This window comes from Notothenia rossii, assembly GCF_949606895.1.
Source record: "Notothenia rossii genome assembly, chromosome: 5".
Classification (NCBI taxonomy): domain Eukaryota; kingdom Metazoa; phylum Chordata; class Actinopteri; order Perciformes; family Nototheniidae; genus Notothenia; species Notothenia rossii.
In genome coordinates this window covers 32,811,725-32,832,585 of record NC_136903.1, presented here as the reverse complement: position 1 = coordinate 32,832,585, position 20,861 = coordinate 32,811,725, and the positions used below count along the sequence as shown (strand labels likewise).

Sequence of the window (20,861 nt, the reverse complement as noted above, 5' to 3'; positions counted from 1 at the left end):
TATTACATTTCTTGTTTTTTATATTTTACGTATGCACCATGACATCAAGTCAAATTCCTAGTATGTGCGAACCTACCAGGCAATAAACCTGTTTCTGATTCTGATAATGAAAAGGTCAAATGTGCCTGTAGAAAACGGCTTATGCCACAATAGGATAGCAACAAGTAGTCAAGATAGTCAGTTTAGCTTTGGTTGCTGTTGCATAACTCAGAATCAGAATACCTTTATTAGTCCCACAGAGGGGAAATTTGCAGCGTTACAGCAGGAAAGAGCCACAGACAGCTTAGTGTTACGTCTGAAATGCGTTAAAAAAAGTACTAAGTTACAATATAATAAACAAACAACACAAAAATATGCTAAAAAAAGTACTAAGTTATAATATAATAAACAATAAACAATATGCTAAAAAAAGATAAAAACTAAAAAAGTTACATAATTTTCAAAAATACAGACCAAAAACAAATCAAATCTACAAATCAAATCCTGTAACAGTTATTAGGATTTTGCTGCCTGGTATACATTACAGTTATTAAAGATGGCATATGTATATAAAGTATATATTGCACATAAAGCACATATTGCACATAGTTTGACGGTATTTAACAGCAGCAGTTACACAATCTACAAAATACAAGATACATACCTTGTAACAGTAACAAGGGTTTAGAAGCCAGGTATAAATTACACAGTTATTAATGGCATATATATATTGATTGATTTAGTGGCCAGGTATAAATTACACAGTTATTAATGGAATATTGCACATATTGCACAAAGTTGGTTTGTATTTAGCAGCAAGGGGTGTTAAAGTCTGTGTTGTGGTGTGTGTAGGAGGGTCTACTAGGGGCAGTGCTGGTTGTAAAGTCTGACCGCTGCAGGAAGGAAGGACCTGCGGTATCTCTCCGTGAGACAGCAGGGTGCAGCAGCCTGTCGCTGAAGGTGCTGCACAGTGAGGACAGGGTGTCCTGGAGGGGGTGGGACATATTGTCCAGCAGGGAGGACAGCTTGGCTGCCATTCTCCTGTCTCCCACCACCTCCACAGTGTCCAGAGGACTCCCGAGGACAGAGCTGGCCTTCCTTACCAGTCTGTTCAGTCTCTTCCTGTCAGCAGCCGAGATGCTGCTGCCCCAGCAGGCCACACCATAGAGTCGTAGAAAGTCTGAAGGAGTGCCCCCTGCACCCCGAAAGACCTCAGTCTCCTCACCATAAATAGTCTGCTCTGACCCTTTTTTTACAGAGCAGCAGAATTATCAGTCCAGTCCAGTTTATTGTTCAGATGAACACCCAGGTATTTGTAAGATTTCACAATCTCAATGTCTGCTCCCTGGATGTTCACTGGTGTCGGGGGGGAGTGTTGGCGCCATCTGAAATTCACCACCAGCTCCTTGGTCTTCGCTGCGTTCAGCTGGAGGTGGTTCCTCTGGCACCAGAGGGTGAAGTCCTGCATCAGCTCCCTGTACTCCCTGTCGTCCTCGTTGGTGATGAGGCCAACGATGGCGGAGTCGTCAGAGAACTTCTGCAGGTGACAGGTTGCAGTGTTGTGGGTGAAGTCTGCAGTGTAGAGGGTGAAGAGAAACAGTGCCAGCACCATCCCATGGGGGGCCCCCTTACTGCTGATGATGGTGTCTGATTGACACTCCCTGGTCCTCACGTATTGTGGGTACTGTCACTGTTGGTGAGGTAGTCCAGGATCCAGGAGGTGAGGTGATGATCCACCCCCGAGAGCTGCAGCTTGTCCCTCAGGAGCGCGGGCTGGATGGTGTTGAAGGCACTGGAGAAATCAAAGAACATGATCTTCACAGAGCCCCCAGACTTCTCCAGGTGGGAGAGGGACCTCTGCAGCAGGTAGATGACGGCGTCACCCACCCCGATGGCAGGCTGGTAGGCGAACTGCAGCGGGTCCATTGATGGTCTCACAAGGGGCCGGAGGTGTCCAAGGACCAGCCTCTCCAGGGTCTTCATCAGCTGTGATGTCAGCACCACTGGCCGGTAGCTGTTGAATTCCTTGGGGTGAGGGGTCTTTGGCACAGGTACCACACAGGACGTCTTCCACAGTTGTGGTACCCTCCCTTGCTTCAGGCTCAGGTTGAACAGAAGCTCCACAATCCCACACAGCTGATCTGCACAGGATTTGAGGAGCCTCGAGCTGATGCCATCTGGACCCCCCGCCTTCCTCGCCTTACACTTCTGCAGCTCCCTCCTCGCCTGGTAGGTTGAGGAGGACAAGGTGTCGTCAGCGGGTGGAGAAGAACCGGGGGTTGATGTGAGAAGTGTCAGTGAGCTGATGGCCGGGGGCTGAGTAGAGGTGGGAGAGGTAACAGGGCAATTTCCAGGCAGTGGGGACAATGGGGGGTGCAGCAGGGGGGAATGGATCGGGGGGGGAGGCGCAATCAAATCTGTTGAAGAAGATATTCAGGTCTGCGGTCAACTCAGCCGTCTCTCGCGTTCGCTTGGTCAAATTTTTGAGTGTGCAATTAATTCCGCCTTTATGGTAATCACTGTACAAGAGTAAAACAATGCATGTTTTTTTCTGCTTTATTTGCAATACAACTCATTTGTACCATACGTTCTTAATACAACTGACACTGTTTGACTCAGTCCTAGTTTGACTGCTACAATAAAATGAAGTAGGCTACTTTTACTGTGTACTTTTTGGGTAATACTCTCTCAAAACAACATCATGACATTTCTGCTACATTTGATTAGATAAAAGGATTTTTATCCATAAGTTCTTAATAAAATTGGTACTGTTGGACTCAGTACTTGTTAGACTACTTCCACAAATACAATTAAGTACTTTTACTGTGTGCTTGTTGAGTTCTACTCTGTCAAACTCCCTTCCAGAGTACAATAATGCATGTGTTAAGCTATCTTTGATGAGAGATAAAATGATATTTTGCCATAAGTTCTTAATACAATTGGGACTGTTGGACTCAGTACTACTTGGACTACTCCCACAAGTACAATAAAGTATTTTGACTGTGTACTTCTTGAGTAATCCTTTGTCAAACTCCCCTCCTGAGTACAATAATTCATGTATTCTGCTATATTTGATGAGGGATAAAATGATTGTTTGCAACAAGTTCTCCATGGAATTGATACTGTTGGAGTCAGTACTACTTGGACTAATCCCACAAGTACAATCAAGTGTTTGAGCAATCCCCTGTCAAACTCCCCTCCTGAGTAGAATAATGCATGTTTTCTGCTATATTTAATAAGCGTTAAAAGCGTTCACAATACTGGGAGGCTGTGGCTCAGTGGATAGTGTGCTGGACTTCAAATCAGGGACACTTCACCCCAAATTGCTCCTGTGGGGATTGTCCATACTGAATGTATGTAAGTCGCTTTGGATAAAAGTTTCTAACAAATGACATGTAATGTAATGTAATGTACAGATAATGTTAGACAGAGCATTTTAAGAGGATATGGTAGACAGATGACATCAACACTAGATCCAGATCAGTACTCCAGCAGCAGCATTGTTACCCCTTGGAAAGTCCAGACTATCCTGGATAGCTGTTCACAACTTTCCTTCAGCACAGTGACAAACCCCTGTCACTCTTGTTGGCCTGTTATGATGCTGCTAAAGTCCTTCTACTGCACCTTTTTAAGACTCCAATACAGGCATTTGTACTGTATGTGTTTGGAGAAATGACACAATAAATGGCCCAGATTTGTACACATCGAAATCTTGTAGTGCAGGAAGAAATACACACTGGATAAGCCTGCAGGTGATATAGGCTTTGTTTTGCAATATTTTTTCAAAGGTCACTTCTTATTTAAATAAATATCTGAAATATAGATATTATCTCTTATCAAAGATAGCCGAATACATGAGAGAATGTACTCAGGAAATGAGTTTGACCTAGTATTACTCAAAAAGAAAACGGTAAAAGTACTTGATTGTACTTGTGGTAGTAGTCCAAGTAGTACTGAGTCCAACAGTATCAATTTAACTAAGAACTGTTTGCAAAATATCATTTTATCTCTCATTACATTACATTACATTTCATTTAGCTGACGCTTTTATCCAAAGCGACTTACAATAAGTGCATTCGACCAAGAAGATACAAACTTGAGGAAAACAGAATCATATAAGTACATCAGGTTTCATAGAGCCAAACATTTCAAGTGCTACTCAACTGGCTTTAGATAAGCCAGTCCTTTATTAGTATATAAGTGCTTTGTTAGTAATTCTATCGTTCAAAGTGGAGTCGAAAGAGATGAGTTTTCAGTCTGCGCCGGAAGATGTGCAAGCTATCTGCTGTCCTGATGTCAATGGGGAGTTCATTCCACCATTTTGGAGCCAGGATAGCAAACCCACGTGTTTTTGCTGATGGGAACTTGGATCCCCCTCGCAGTGCGGGTGCAGCGAGCTGTTTGGCTGATGCAGAGCGGAGTGCACGTGCTGGGGTGTACGGTTTAACCATGTCCTGGATGTAGGAAGGGCCAGATCCATTCGCAGCATGGTACGCAAGTACCAGTGTCTTGAAGTGGATTCTAGCAGTTACCGGAAGCCAGTGAAGGGAGCGGAGGAGCGGCGTGGTGTGGGAGAATTTAGCAAGGTTGAAGACCAGACGAGCAGCTGCATTCTGGATGAGCTGCAGAGGTCGGATGGCACATGCAGGTAGACCAGCCAGGAGGGAGTTGCAGTAGTCTAGGCGTGAGATGACAAGAGCCTGGACCAGAACCTGCGTCACTTTCTGGGTCAGCTGGGGACGTATCCTCCTGATGTTGTAAAGAGTGTATCTGCAGCAGCGGGTTGTAGCAGCGATGTTTGCAGTGAAGGACAGTTTGTTATCTAGGATCACACCCAGATTCCTTGCAGTCTGAGTCGGGGAAACAACAGAGGTGCCGATTTTGATTGTTAGGTCAAGAGTGGGACAATCTTTTCCCGGAAGGAAAAGCAGTTCAGTCTTTTCAAGGTTGAGCTTGAGGTGATGAGCAGACATCCACCGAGAGATGTCTGCTAGACCAGGGGTTCCCAAACTTTTCAGCCCGCGACCCCCAACATAACAGTGCCAGAGACTGGAGACCCCCCACTCTCGCGGGAATATCTCCGCAATGGAGCGAGCTTAAGTTTCACTTTCAATTGCATGATATAGCCCAGCGCAACACCTCCGTCAAGCATGTTGCCACTTGTTTGCAACATTTTCAGGCGATTTGTAATCTGTAATATGTGTTTTTTAGGATTTCAAGAAGCATATAGAACAAACAATGGATGTATTTTATAAACATTTATCCATGCTGAAAGTAGATTTAGATGTGTTAGGAGTGAGATAGAGATTATTATCTAATATATGCATCTGATGAAGCATTGCATGAAGTCTGTTGATGATCAGAGGCTGTTGTTGGGGCTGCATAAACGTTTTTTTATTTTTGTTTTGTAGACAGACCATGCAGGCCTCAGAGAGTTAAACTTGGGCCTGTGACCATAGTTTTATTGTATTTTGTTTTGAAAATCCACAGCGGAGGTTTGTGTCGTACTACATGCGGTGTATTTCGCAAATCTCTCAGTAGCCAACAATCTGTGAGTCTGTTGGCTCGGACATAAACTCGTGTTTAAAATAATACTACATAATAAATGTAGTCTACATTTCATAATAAGAGGTATAAAATGAAGGATTATTTGAATTATTTGAAGTATTAAAGTAACGTGGTATGGCAGGAAAGTTCAATCTGGTATATTCCTTTTAATGTCACCTTATATATATTCATGTGTGTTAAATTAGAAGGGACAAAGTATCTTTTCCCTCCCCCAATATATTGAGGTGAAGTCCTTGTGTTTAGAGAGAGATGTGAGCAGGGGACACCCTTATTTGGGGATAGTGCCAAGACGCTGGAATGTTTCCCTCGTAAAAGAAGGGTGTGCGTTACACATGCTTGGAGCAAATGTGTGTGTGTTTTCATTGCAGTAAATATATGTGCTACATGATTACTGGTCAACTATACCTCTGTTCTTATTCTTTCATGTGCGGGTACTAAATGGCTACAAACATTGTGGAGAAATTAGCTGGACGAAGCTGGACGAAGACCAGACACCAAAAGGTGTCTGGTCTTCGTCAAACTGAAAGAGACTTTTTGTTTCCGGGTTTCTTCTGCTGTGTCGCACTGATTGGGTGCGACAGGCCATGTGTTGGTCTCTGCCAATAAGATGACCTCTGGGGGAAAGCACGTACACACCTCCTCCTGTGTTTTAGTATGAAAGCCTGTGTTTTCCTTTGGTTCGCGCTCTTGTTTTTGACCGGCCGTTCCTGAGACCTGTCTCACACGTGGTAGAACCTGAGCCCGGAGTACTCTGCAGAGTGCTTCGTGATTCCTTTGTATTTGTATTGTTACCTTGTATCATTAAAACAAGATTATTGTTTCACTTGCATTCTGGTGTTTCTTAATCCCTTCCTTTTTACGAATTTACCCAGCTTATCAAACGACACGCGGAGACGAGGTTGGTTTTAAACATCCTCCAAATCTCCAACAAAAACCTGAGAGGATTTAAAATCGCATTTGAACTAAATGCTTATACAATCTGTAGTTGTATTTGTATTGTTGATTTAATGTGTGAACGAGGCGATACAGAGAAGGTTAAGCTGTAATTATTAGGCTGTAATTTGTTATGTACTGTTAGAATGGGTAAGCAGGCCTATTGTTTTTGGATATTTGTGGAGTTAGGTGGTCCATGAGTGTTTTTTATTGGTTAAGCGGTCCTTGGTATGAAAAAGTTTGAGAAACACTGCGCTAGTGGATTGTCAAAGGGAGCCTCGTTGCGGGGAAATTATACAGATGGCTAGTCCGCCCCTGAAAATGTCTATGCAAACGTTATTATTAATAAAAAAATGTAAAATAAAATTATACAGAAAATTAATCCTTTTTTTAATAATTTTATTTTTATTTTTTTTTATTTTTATTTTGTAATCATCTCGCGACCCCCTTCATGAGTTGAGGAGGGAAAATGCAGAGCCTGAAACTCCAAGTTCTTGGAGAGTGCGAAAGAGGATCTGATGATTCACTGTGTCGAATGCAGCAGACAGGTCCAACAGGATGATGACAGAGGAGAGGGAGGCTGCTTTAGCCGTGTGCAGTTCCTCAGTGACAGCAAGAAGGGCAGTTTCTGTTGAGTGACCTGCCTTGAAACCAGACTGGTGCGGATCCAGAAGGTTGTTCTGATGGAGATAACAGGAGAGTTGTTTAAAGACAGCGCGTTCAAGTGTTTTAGACAGGAATATAGCATAAGTGGCATGATTTTGTTCTCAGGAGGGGACTTTGAGAGAGTATTACCCAAAAAGTACAAAGTAAAAGTAGCCTACTTCATTTTATTGTAGCAGTCAAACTAGGACTGAGTCAAACAGTGTCAGTTGTATTAAGAATGTATGGTAAAATGACTTGTATTGCAAATAAAGCAGAAAAAAACATGCATTATTTTACTCTTCTACAGCGATTACCGTAAAGGCGCTATTAATTGGGCACTCAAAAATGAATAGCTGCTGATTTGACCAAGCGAACGCGAGAGACGACTGAGTTGACCGCAGTTATGCGACAGCAACCAAAGCTAAACTGACTATCTTACTTGTTGCTATCCTATTGTGGCATAAGCCATTTTCTACAAGCACATTTGACCATTTCATTATGATTCTGCTTGTGATAGTCGGACATTTTGGGCACAAAGTGAACCAGATTGATGCATTTAACATCAACATTTAAAAAAAAATCTTCCCGGGGAAGCATGCCCCCGGACCCCCCTAGAGGATGTGAACCCCCAAATAAAGCAGGTTAAAATAATTAAATTGCATACATTTTCTTTTAGCAAACACTGAAAACGGTCCCACAGACCCAAACCGCGCACAAAGGTTAAAGCATATCATAATGTGTAATGAAAGAAATACCAATAACTGTATTGCATTGTTTTCTTACGCGCAATTACTTAATACTGTCTTTTTCGTCCTGCATTTATTGTGCCCCCTCAGAAAATAACTGGCCCCAGCCAGGCCCCCCCAGTCAAATTGGTCTAGAACCGCCACTGGCTGGGCTTTGCTGTTATCACTTGCTCAGTGTCATTTCATTTGACCAAATGTCTTTACATAATACATTTAATAGATTTTTATTATTATCCACCTTTTTGTTTTATGTCCTTTTATTTAAAACATTCTTTGAGACTTAATCTTCTGGTTCAAATTTCAATAAATGTAATTTGTATAATCACTCTCTTGTCTTTATTCTACATAAAAATGTTAGAGATTTCATTCAAATCTGTTGATTATTCGTATCTTCCTCAGGCTAGGAATAGTATGTTGAGTTTGTAATGCTAAATGTATATCATTTTCTCACAGGATATAGAATGAGACAACACAGTTTGTATCCATTGTGTATGAATGTTTCAGCTCTTCAGACCAACATAGTAAGCTGTGAGCATGTTCCTAATTGTGTTGGTATGCAACCTAGGTCTGCTCTGTTTAATAAAGCAAATCTGCCACTTTTATATTGTAGAATTTGTTAAATTAAAGCAGTCTTTAATTGTTTGTCCTAATCATAGCAATATATGCTTTTGAAATGTAAAATGTCTTTGAAAAGATAACAGTATACAGTTTATATTGTGTATCACCTTTAGCTTGAAAATACATAGATGTGTTTTTGTATCTATAAAATAAATAAATAGACAGACAGACACTTTATCAATCCCAAATTGGGAAATTATTTAACAGCAGCAGTGTGTTCAGGTATTAAAATATTTAAAGTTGGAATAAAGTATAAACTACACAACACAAGTCTAATGCATATCCATAAGATAAGTCCGATGTTCCTGAAACTCCCCAGGAGACACCAACACTAACGCGGCCGAGTGGACTCTGGAGTTTGCTGTATGAGTTGCACTGTATGATCTGTGGTGTAGTGGGCTGTCACTCAAAAACTGAGTAGCCAATGGTGACACACCCCTGAACGTCCCGGCCAACTGGGAGGTTTGTGTCAGAATCGAAAACAAAAAATGAGGGAGCGCAAACGAGAAGAGCTGCAGCGAGAGCAAAGGTCTGATCGTTGAGAAAGAAGAAACAAGAACTGCAAACAAAAAGATATGTTAAAACAAAGAAAAAAGACTTATAGTTTACATGATCACACAAATGATTTGTTTGCAACTTATAGTTTTATTTTTGAAATTAAATGTATTTTGCTTGACTCCGTTTTTTTTTCTCTTAAACTCTTGATTCTGAGAAAGTGTTGCTTTATCTTTATTAAACAAAACTAATCCCATAAGAGAGAGGCTAAGAAGTTATCTGAATGGCTTGTTTCACTCATTTCAAATTATAAATGTTTCAAACATCTTTTGCTGACTTTCACCAAATGGCAATATTTCTAAAAAATGAATATGTTGTAATTGCCATTATTATAATGGCCAGTAACAATAAGAACAACAGCTATTTAAATACAGTACATGTTCTATTTTAATAGGTTTGCTTCTTATTCCCTGTGAGTTGTCAAAATGGCGGCACTAAACACAGCCCGAATCTGAAAAATAGATCTACTGTATGTTAGCCTTCTTCTTCTCAGATTCTACATCAGTGTAAATAGCATAGACAGACTGTATGGTAGGAAGTCATATTAAAACTGAAAAGTTGTCTACAAAAGAAGATGCTTTGACAAATGTGACTCACTTGAACCTTTAGCCAATGGATTGCAAAAACTTTGTCAACACACATTTGTATATGCACAGGCTGCACACTGGTGTAGCCTAGCTATTACAATAGACTGTAGGCCTATAGTTACATTAATGACAGCACTGTTCCAGAAAATAATACAATGCAGCAATTCATTTGACTAATTATACGCTTGTGTTTGTCAAGTCATAACGACTGTGATAAAAAAAACTCACTATTTACCCCTGGCCATGTTCCCACTCTTTGTTGCAAGTCTATTTTAAATGGAAATATTTATTTCCACATCTCTCTAATAGGCAATGTTCATAATGTCCACCTGCTAGGCTTTAAACTTATCTAAATGCTTGCAGAGAAAGAGTTGTCTCCTTTTTTCTCTTCTCTTTCTCTGTCGCTGTATTCTTTTGTATCCCAAATATACTAACCCATGCATTCCTGGAGTCTTTTGTTGTGTCTGTCACCTGACTCAGGTTCCTGAGTCGTGGCTGTTGCTGTAGTCCTGAGTCGTTGGTCCTGAGTCGTGGCTGTGCCTGTGGTCCCGAGTCGTGCCAGTTGCTGTGATCCTGAGTCGTGGGCCCTGAGTCATGGCTTTCCCTGTTGCTGTGGTCCTTCCTGATGCTGACATTACTTTTTTGATGGCACCCGGGAGATTGATATCGACCTGGATCCATCTTCATCTTATATATGGACACATTAATGTTTCTAGCATTTGGAATGTTTATGTTATAAATATATTATCTTTTACATCACACCCTTTGCACGTCTGTCCGTCCTCTGTTGCTCTCCCCGAGATTTCTTAAATGCTTTCTCCATTAACTTTGGGGTTTCTTTGGAAGTGTTTCCTTGTCCAATGTGAGGGTCTAAGGACAGAGGATTTCATATTCATATTCTGTATAAACTGTAAAGCTCCCAGAGACAAATGCAGAATGTTTGATATTGGGCTATATAAATACACTTTGATACCTTGATAGACACTTTGGGGAATGAAGTTTATCAAATGCTTTCTTTGTTCCAAAATAGGACCAAACACCTCACACAGCCACTTCTATAAACATAGCTTCAAAGACTTCAACGATGAACTCTTCTGTAGCTTAAATAATCCCCCATAAATAATCAGAACATGATATATTATTTACATTCTATGACATAGGCTAAATGTGCCCCTAAATTGTAAAGTATTACTGAATTGTACACATCTATCACTTGATAGTTCAGGGCATTGGGAACACTTAAAATCAACATAAAAAAAACTAAAATGCTGGCCTCATTTAGGCGGAAAGCTACAATGTTTATATTAGCCTTATTTATTATGTCTCAATATTGCTGACATACTTTGAATCTGACGGTAATACCGGTAATCGACATGGATAAGAATAAAGAAAACAGCGATTGAAGCAAAATATCTTTTTTTATTCAAAGTGAATCTTGACATACCATACACCATCAATTCATAATTTGACACTCACTAATAAAAGAGTCACCAAGAAGGAACCTGCTTTTTGTGACAAGGTACATAAGGCTTGGTCACATTGAAACTCACTGAGAACTAGAGGGGGGGAAGAAAAACGACCGCAAACTGCTAAGATACACATTATTACATCCAAACAATAATCATTTTCCCAGTCCTCATATTTTTGTATATTGCACAGTGCAGTTGCTACATTGTCAAACTAGTGTAGCATTAAAGAATACAATTAAATCAAAAAAATTAAAATCATAAAGCCACACAAGATCTACGCATATTTAGAACAGTAACAGTTTCAATTTTAGCGAATCATGTCTACATATTTGTGTCTAAATACAATAACCCGATAATTATAGTCGTGGTACAAAATCTACCTAAAACGTGTTTTCGGAGTCAAATTTCACACAGCTTATTTTTAAGCCAAGAACCCGGAGGAGATGTTCAGTCCTATGTTTGTGGTGGATTTGTCATGCATTTGTGTTTATTCAGGCCCGTGTCTTTAAGTACTGCACATTGTTCTTTGTGAGCGCATAAAACATTCCATGATTTTCTTAGGATTCTGTAAATATGTTTCCAGAACTTATCTAATGCCAACTAACAAAGAACTATAGGATTTTGTGATGTGAAAATAGAGTAATGCAGTTATGATGTATATTTGTACGGCGTGGGATATCACCGAGGTGAGTTCATCTCATCACAGGTGCTGAGCTGACAAAGACTGGAGCCATATGAGAATCAACGCGAGGCTGAACACCACGGGGTTAAAAAAACAAAAACAAACAGAAGACTAAAGTACAGATTACTGTGCCACACATATTAATGATAACTCTAGGCTGTACTGCTGAACAGTGCATCCTCACGTTTGTCTAAGCATCATCAACACAGTAGCATATTAGACGAGCACACAAAACACACCCTTTGCTTAAGCAACATAACCATTACAATGTAATACATAAAGAAAAGCACCATGACAAAAAATATGTGCTCAGCTTCTCATCAATAATTAGAAACATCTGTTTTTTTACATGCTTTTTTGTGTTTAAGCACATTTCCTGGTATAACTACCACATTTTTAGTAGAAATATAACTTTTTTATTTATCCCAAAATATAAGGATTTAATTTGTGTTATAAAAAGACACTGAGCTTTTCTTTTTGTCATGTGGCAGCCATTGTACATGAGGGGACAACTTTGGACCTAAACTTTGAATATAATTGATGGATAAAGCATTTTGAAAGACGTAGAACACATGATGATCTCTCCCTATTGTAATAGCTGCATACAAGAACTATCAACATCTCAATCACAAGACGAGTGAAAACGCTGTGTAGCCATCATTTGCAAACCAAAAACAGAATTGTGTCACAAATACATTCACTATGTGAGAATAAAGCTTTGCATTTGTGTATATTCAGGCCCTGTGTCTTTGAGTACTGCAAGTTGTTCTTGGTGAGCGCAATAAAACATTTCCCTGACTTGTACTTTCTTAGGATTCTGTTAGAAGAAGAGGATTGTTTCTAGACCTCGTCTTAAGTCCAACAAACAAACAACTTTGGGGTTTTGTGATGTGAAAGTAGGAGCTGATCCCCTCAGAAGGAACTAGTCTACAAATGTGCGACTGCTTTGATATGGGTCAGTCGCTTGTTTAAAGAAAGGCACTAGTTGTACAGTACGAAGAGTTGCAAATACAGTCCAATAAAACGGAAATAAAAGCCACGTCATCATCAAAAAATTAAAAACATAAACGACATACCGGTTACAGAATCCAACAGTGAACCCAGCCTACATTTGAAATACTGATCTCACACACACACACACACACACACACACACACACACACACACACACACACACACACACACACACACACACACACACACACACACACACACACACACACACACACACACACACACACACACACACACACACACACACACACACACACACACACACACACACACACACCAAAAAGCAACAGAATATTACAAAAAAAACTTCCACTCCAGCAGTTTACAATCACTTCAAAACAAAGCCAATATACAGAGGCACTAGCATATAGGAATAGCATTCAATATACTATATAAGAGAAAACCCACTTCTATTGTATCTAGTAATCAGGACTACAATACAAAAAAGGCTAGAATGAGATTATTCCTCGAAATTCACAGCTACGAAGTGGCAGATAATCAGTACATAGCAGCTTATTATCTATAGATTCCAAATACGATTAGCCAACATAGCTCAGAAAAATAAAAATTCATTTTTTTTTTTTTTTTTTAAATAGAGATCTCACAATATATTCCAATTTGCAACAGTACGCTGGAGGTGAAAGGAGAAATAGTATTGACCATGCTTTTTATAGAAATGATTAATGAACAGTCTTTGGTACTGATTGGAGTAAAATACCAGCTGATATGACGGTAGACACAGCTATACTATACACTGGAAATCAACAACAACACAACAACAAATCAAGGCTATGCATCCACCCTGAAGGAATGTATTAAAAACTGACAACAGGCTTCAATACATGGACAAAAAAATAATTAATAATTATCAATACACTTCTAACACTCAATAGGCCAGCAATGATACTGTCAGTAGAAACACTGAGAAGCATTTAAAAGTCAAAACATAGTCTATGCCACTCCCAAAAAACTAATAATGCTAAATAATAAAAACACAGCAACCCAGAGGCTATCTAGATTGTATTGCAGTTACAGTAAACAGTGACAATACTGTTATGAATTAAGTACTATAGTGAATAGAAATTGATTATCAAAATATCAAATCACTCTTTTATGTACATTAAAAGCTCATTCAGTCAAAGCCCTAAATGTGCAGCCTCTAGTTAAAGTAAATCCATACTCTGAGTTAGAAAGCAAACTGAAAGTATTAAAAACACATAACCACAAGCGTTATTTATCCAATAAGCCCATCATGTTCAGAGTCAGAAGGCTAAGTGCTGCAAGCCCGTTTTTTTTAATGTACAATCTAAAAAGCTCCTGAAGTAACGTCAGAGACTCTGGGTCTTAAGGCACAAGGCGACGGCAGCAGTAAAGTCTGCCTCGAAACAAAACAGGAGCGTCCGATCCTGTTAATACACACTGGGATGGCTTAACACACAGATCTGAGCGGCTAGCACGCGCTACAAGGCAACAAAGATAAAGGGGGCTGGGGGGGTACCTTGACAGCAACAACAACAAATCCTCTCTCGCCAAAAATTAGATCTCTGATCACTTCTTAAACAAACGAACGACAGGAGGTAATGTGCAACAGACTCGTTCTTAATTATAATTTCCTTATCCTCATACTCTCTTGTGATGCTCTCTAATAAAGCTTTGATTAATAACTGTCCCATGATTTCGCAGGAAGTCCGTCACTTTCTGACAAACACAATCATTGACGTGATCCTACATTTCTACGTCCTCGCAAAATCTGAAAATCTTCAGCATTGCTTCTTTTTTTCTCTTGTACACCCTCCTTCTCACAGGTGTCCGTGTTGTGCTCTGCTGCTGGCTCTCCCCGCCCAGGTGGCAGCGCCGCTCCACTTCCCGTTGCCCCTCCTCACCAGAAGGTAGTGCTGCGGCCCCCCCCTGCTCCTCAGATATAGGAAAACTGGGGGTGGTGGCTGAGCTTGGTGGGGCTCAGAGGGAAGCCTGTGTAGGCGGCGGGGGAGGCCATGTACGGGTGTGGCGGCGGGAACGGTGGCTTGAACTGGTGGGGGTGGTGGTGGGCGTAGCCGGGCTGGTGGTGCGGGTGGATGGTCGGGGAGGGGAGGAGCCTGTGCGGGTGGGGGACCGGGTGTCCGGGGTGGTGGCTGATACCCAGGGTGACCTGGTGCACTATAGCGCCGCCCTGTGGGTGGGAGAGACCATAGCTGTGCTGGAGGAGGGGGGGAGGGCGAGAGGGCAGGATGGGGTGTGGGTGGTGAGCGTTGGGAGGGTAGGACAGCAGGGTGTGTGTGTGCGGGGCGGCGGAGGTGTGTGTGGGGCTGCTGTGCTGCAGGTGTGTGAAGGTGTGTGTGTGCACCGTGGGGGGGATGTAGGCGTGCGGTCGCAGCGGACCATAGTTGCCGTTCCACTCCTTGTTGCTGAGGTTGGAAACGTACGGCACCTGAAAGACATCATGATAAACACTCAGTCTCAGAAAGTCTGTTAAAGGAAAGGTTTCAGTTTTAGGGAACCTTTATTTCCTTTTATTGGTGAGAATAAATCAGAAGGTTGATTAATAGTCTAGCAGGAAGGGCCCTCAGATTTTGAGATACCCCTACCCGAGGTAGAACAAATGACAACAATGATTTTTCTTATCTTTAGGGTCTCCCATTAATGAAATTGATTGTTGTCCAATTTTATTTTGGGGGAAAAAAAGGTTTTTTTGGTTGTTCTTTAGAACTACCCCAATCCAAATTAGGGCCAAATTAGACCAGGCCGAATGTAGGAATGGTGACTAAAAAAGCCCATAACTTGAGAATGACCACTCTTTTCCTCTTCAGATTTGCTGAGGTATGAACCAGGTTGCTGTCCTACATCAACAAATAGTCAGACAATTATTTAACAAAAGAAATACTGAATTATAGTCCTGTAAACTTAGCTTTAGTTTAGATGGAAATTGTACTTTTTGGTGATGGGAACATAGGACTCCATAACTTTTCTCTCATTTATCAGAAAAACAGAAATCCCTAAAAAATATACCATCACTGAATTGTCTACGGTGCTATTGAACACTAACCAGTAGTTGTATGGAAATATCTGGTACAGTTCTATTGCAAATGAGGCCTACCTCTTCTCATATACAGTCACATTCCGAATGGGGGAGAAGTGGCATAATAGCCTATAAGTTAAGAATGCTCACTCTGATGGTCATCATATTTGGAGAGGGAAATACCAGGTGGCTGAACTACATCACCAAATAGTCAGAATAAGAGTAACCCAATAAAATCAAGTGTATTAGTTCTAAATTGCAAGCCTCTAAAACATAGGTGTAAATAGTACAGGTTTTATTGAAACTGGAACCTTAATTCAAAGTACAGCATACAAATCATCAAATAATTCGGTGAGAGGTCAAGTATATAGATACTAGAATATAATGTTAAATGTCAGGTTCCATGTGCAGAACCCCGTACAGGGAAGGCCAACAGAGAGGCACTGGCACTTTCCACTCTTTCCACACTTAGTATCTTTGCAATACTAGTGAGTAATGTCTCTCACTTCTGTATGTGCTGGGCGTTTTTGTAAATAGCACTGGTTGAATGGCCCCATCACTGACAATCCACCCCTTGCCAATAGGACTCCATAACAAGGGTTTGGGTTCGGGCTGCAACACCATAACGCTGTCTGAAACATTGCTCTTTGTACATGTTGTTGAAATGCATCCTCTGTTGGCGGCAGATTTTCCGAGGCTGCATCTGTTGTTGATGCAATTATGAACCTCAGTTCATCCAAGTTTGTGCACATCAGTCCAATTTCCTTTTTCTTTTTTCAATATAGCAGAAGCACAAATTCTCTTGCGACTGGCAAAGACTCTTCCAAGCTGGCAGAGAGTCCAAAATGGACCCGATCTTTGAGCTCGCTGAGATGGGTCTTGAGTTTGGTGAATGATGTTGTCTTTCCTATTCTGTACAAACTACTTGTTCTGCCACAGCCAGTGAGTGCATGACATGCTGGTAGACAGTTAGACATGTAGTTGCCGCACAGCTTCAGGACCATCTCCAACTAAATGGCCTTTTTGAGAAATTCCAGTCCGGTTTCCGTTCCGCCCACAGCACTGAAACAGCTCTGGTCAGGGTCACAAACGACCTGCTGATGGCGGCTGAACCTGGTTCCCCATCTCTCCTCATCCTCCTGGATCTGACTGCAGCATTCAACACTGTCGGCCATAACATCCTCCTTCAGCGCCTCCAATACACCATCGGTCTCTCTGACTCCGCCCTGAGCTGATTCCAGCGCTACCTGTCTGGAAGAACAGAGTACGTCTCCTTGAGAGGTGCGAGGTCCCAGACACACCCTGTCACCTGTGGTATCCCTCAAGGGTCGGTCCTCGGGCCCACTCTGTTCAACCTGTACACTCTGCCCCTTGGCCGTGTCATCAGCCAGCATGGAATATCATTCTATTGCTACGCTGATGAGACGCAGCTACAGTGGGGCAAAAAAGTATTTAGTCAGCCACCAATTGTGCAAGTTCTCCCACTTAAAAAGTTGAGAGAGGCCTGTAATTTTCATCCTAGGTATACCTCAACTATGAGAGACAAAATGAGAAAGAAAAAAAAATCCAGAAAATCACATTGTCTAATTTTTAAAGAATTTATTTGCAAATTATGGTGGAAAATAAGTATTTGGTGAATAACAAAAGTTCATCTCAATACTTTGTTATATACCCTTTGTTGGCAATGACAGAGGTCAAACGTTTTCTGTAAGTCTTCACAAGGTTTTCACACACTGTTGCTGGTATTTTGGCCCATTCCTCCATGCAGATCTCCTCTAGAGCAGTGATGTTTTGGGGCTGTCGCTGGGCAACACAGACTTTCAACTCCCTCCAAAGATTTTCTATGGGGTTGAGATCCGGAGACTGGCAAGGCCACTCCAGGACCTTGAAATGCTTCTTACGAAGCCACTCCTTCATTGCCCGGGCGGTGTGTTTGGGATCATTGTCATGCTGAAAGACCCAGCCACGTTTCATATTCAATGCCCTTGCTGATGGAAGGAGGTTGTCACTCAAAATCTCACGATACATGGCCCCATTCATTCTTTCCTTTACAAGGATCAGTCGTCCTGGTCCCTTTGCAGAAAAACAGCCCCAAAGCATGATGTTTCCACCCCCATGTTTCACAGTCGGTATGGTGTTCTTTGGATGCAACTCAGCATTCTTTCTCCTCCAAACACGTCTAGTTGAGTTTTTACCAACACGTTCTATTTTGGTTTCATCTGACCATATGACATTCTCCCAATCCTCTTCTGGATCATCTAAATGCTCTCTAGCAAACTTCAGAAGGGCCTGGACATGTACTGGCTTAAGCAGGGGGACACGTCTGGCACTGCAGGATTTGAGTCCCTGGCGGCGTAGTGTGTTACTGATGGTAGCCTTTGTTACTTTGGTCCTAGCTCTCTGCAGGTCATTGACTATGTCCCCCCATGTGGTTCTGGGATTTTTGCTCACCGTTCTTGTGATCATTTTGACCCCACGGGGGGAGATCTTGTGTGGAGCCCCAGATCGAGGGAGATTATCAGTGGTCTTGTATGTCTTCCATTTTCTAATAATTGCTCCCACAGTTGATTTCTTCGCACCAAGCTGCTTACCTATTGCAGATTCAGTCTTCCCAGCCTGGTGCAGGTCTACAATTTTTAATCTGATGTCCTTTGACAGCTCTTTGGTCTTGGCCATAGTGGAGTTTGGAGTGTGACCGTTTGAGGTTGTGGACAGGTCTCTTTTATACTGATAACGAGTTCAAACAGGTGCCATTAATACAGTTAACAAGTGGAGGACAGAGGAGGCTCTTAAAGAAGAAGTTACAGGTCTTTGAGAGCCAGAAATCTTTTTTGTTTGTAGGTGACCAAATACTTATTTTACCGAGGAATTTACCAATGAATTCATTAAAAGTCCTACAATGTGATTTCCTGGATTCTTTCCCCCCATTCTGTCTCTCATAGTTGAAGTGTACCTAGGATGAAAATTACAGGCCTCTCTCATATTTTTAAGTGGGAGAACTTGCACAATTGGTGGCTGACTAAATACTTTTTTTGCCCCACTGTATATATAAAGACAGACCCTATCCCACATGCATCCTCACTGTCACCATCATTATCACCGTTCCCATCAACATCCTTTAACACCTGCATTGAGGAGATAAAGGCTTGGATGCAACAAAACTTCCTGCAGCTAAATAGCTCCAAAACAGAGGCTATTTTAGTTGGCACACCAAACCAGGTCCAGTCATCCCCCATAACCCATATCACCTTTTCTGGCCAAATCATACCCCTCTCCACATCAGTTACCAACCTGCGTGTAAGATTTGACCGCCATCTGACCTTTGAAATTATGGTGGAAAATAAGTATTTGGTCAATAATAAAAGTTCATCTCAATACTTTGTTATATACCCTTTGTTGGCAATGATCGAGGTCAAACATTTTCTGTAAGTCTTCACAAGGTTTTCACACACCAAGGTGACCAAATACTTATTTTCCACCATAATTTGCAAATAAATTCTTTAAAAATCAGACAATGTGATTTTCTGGATTTTTTTCTTCTCATTTTGTCTCTCATAGTTGAGGTATACCTAGGATGAAAATTACAGGCCTCTCTCATCTTTTTAAGTGGGAGAACTTGCACAATTGGTGGCTGACTAAATACTTTTTTGCCCCACTGTATATGTATAGAAAACAAAAAATGTAATGTGTGGTCATGGTATTTGACAGGTATGACGGCCCACAGTCAATCAAAGACCTGGAGAGGCAAAGGAAAGGTGCAAGTGATGGAAGGCCTACACATGTTATCATTGGCAAAACAAATGTCCCAAACTACAGGAAGTACTTGAGGAGTATTGGATACAAGACTGCTCTGTGCATGTTTGTGAGCATTGTCGCTGCTGCCCCACAGAGACTACACTCAGGATTTGACGAAGGGGAGGAGGTGAAGAGCATCTGCACAGCAGGAGTCAGTAGTTTGACATCACTGTACAGTGATCAGGAGGAGGCAGTCACAAGGATGGTGCTCCATGCCATACATCTGCATATTCCCGCATCATTGTGAGGTCTGATCACACAGGTGTCGAAGTACTGCTCATATATTATGCAAGCAAATACATGTTTGGTTCATCTCTAGTGTACATGCATGCAGGTCATGGAATGAGAGAGAGATATGTCCCCATCAACACCATATGTGAGAAAATTGGAAAAAAGACATGTCTAACTGTCTACCAGCATGTCATGCACTCACTGGCTGTGGCACAACAAGTAGTTTCTACAGAATAGGAAAGACAACAGCATTCACCAAACTCAAGACCCATCTCAGCGAGCTCAAAGATCTGGCCCATTTTGGACGCTCTGCAAGCTTGGAAGAGTCTTTGCCAGTCGCAAGAGAATTTGCGCTTCTGCTATATGGAAAAAAGGAAATTGGACTGATGTGCATAAACTTGGATGAACTGAGGTTCATAATTGCATCAACAACAGATGCAGTCTCGGGAAATCTGCCGCCAACAGAGGATGCATTTCAACAACATGTACAAAGAGCAATGTTTCAGACAGCGATATGGTGTTACAGCCCGAACCTAAACCCTTGTCATGGAGTCCTGTTGGCAGGGGGTGGATTGTCAGAGATGGGCCATTCAACCAGTGCTATTTACAAAAACCCCAGCACCTACAGAAGTGAGAGACATCACTCACTTGTATTGCAAAGATGCAAAGTGCGGAGAGAGTGGAAAGTGCCAGTGCCTCTCTGTTGGCCTTCGCTGTACTGAGTTCTGCACCTGCTGTGCAGAAGTGTCCCCTAACGTTTCTGAGGAACCTGACATTTAACATTATATTCTAGTATCTATATACTTGACCTCTCACATAATTATTTGATGATTTGTATACTGTACTTTGAATTAAGGTTCCAGTTTCAATAAAACCTGTACTATTTACACCTATGTTTAAGAGGCTTGCCATTTAGAACTAATACACTTGATTGTATTGGGTTACTCTTATTCTGAATATTTGGTGATGTAGTTCAGCCACCTGGTATTTCCCTCTCCAAATATGATGACCATCTGAGTGAGC

At 41.5% G+C, this 20,861-nt stretch overlaps 1 protein-coding gene across 4 annotated transcripts in view; it reads right to left on the bottom strand.

Moving 5' to 3' along the window:
* Positions 1-11,030: 11,030 nt before the first annotated feature.
* hipk3a (homeodomain interacting protein kinase 3a) overlaps positions 11,031-20,861 on the bottom strand; it is a 70,215-nt gene continuing 60,384 nt past the window's right edge. For all 4 annotated transcript variants that reach the window (XM_079682039.1, XM_079682040.1, XM_079682038.1 and 1 more), the window contains exon 18: positions 11,031-15,224. In XM_079682039.1, the coding sequence (XP_079538165.1) occupies positions 14,712-15,224 (513 nt within the window). In that variant the 3' untranslated portion in view covers positions 11,031-14,711. The remainder of the gene's footprint in view (positions 15,225-20,861) is intronic.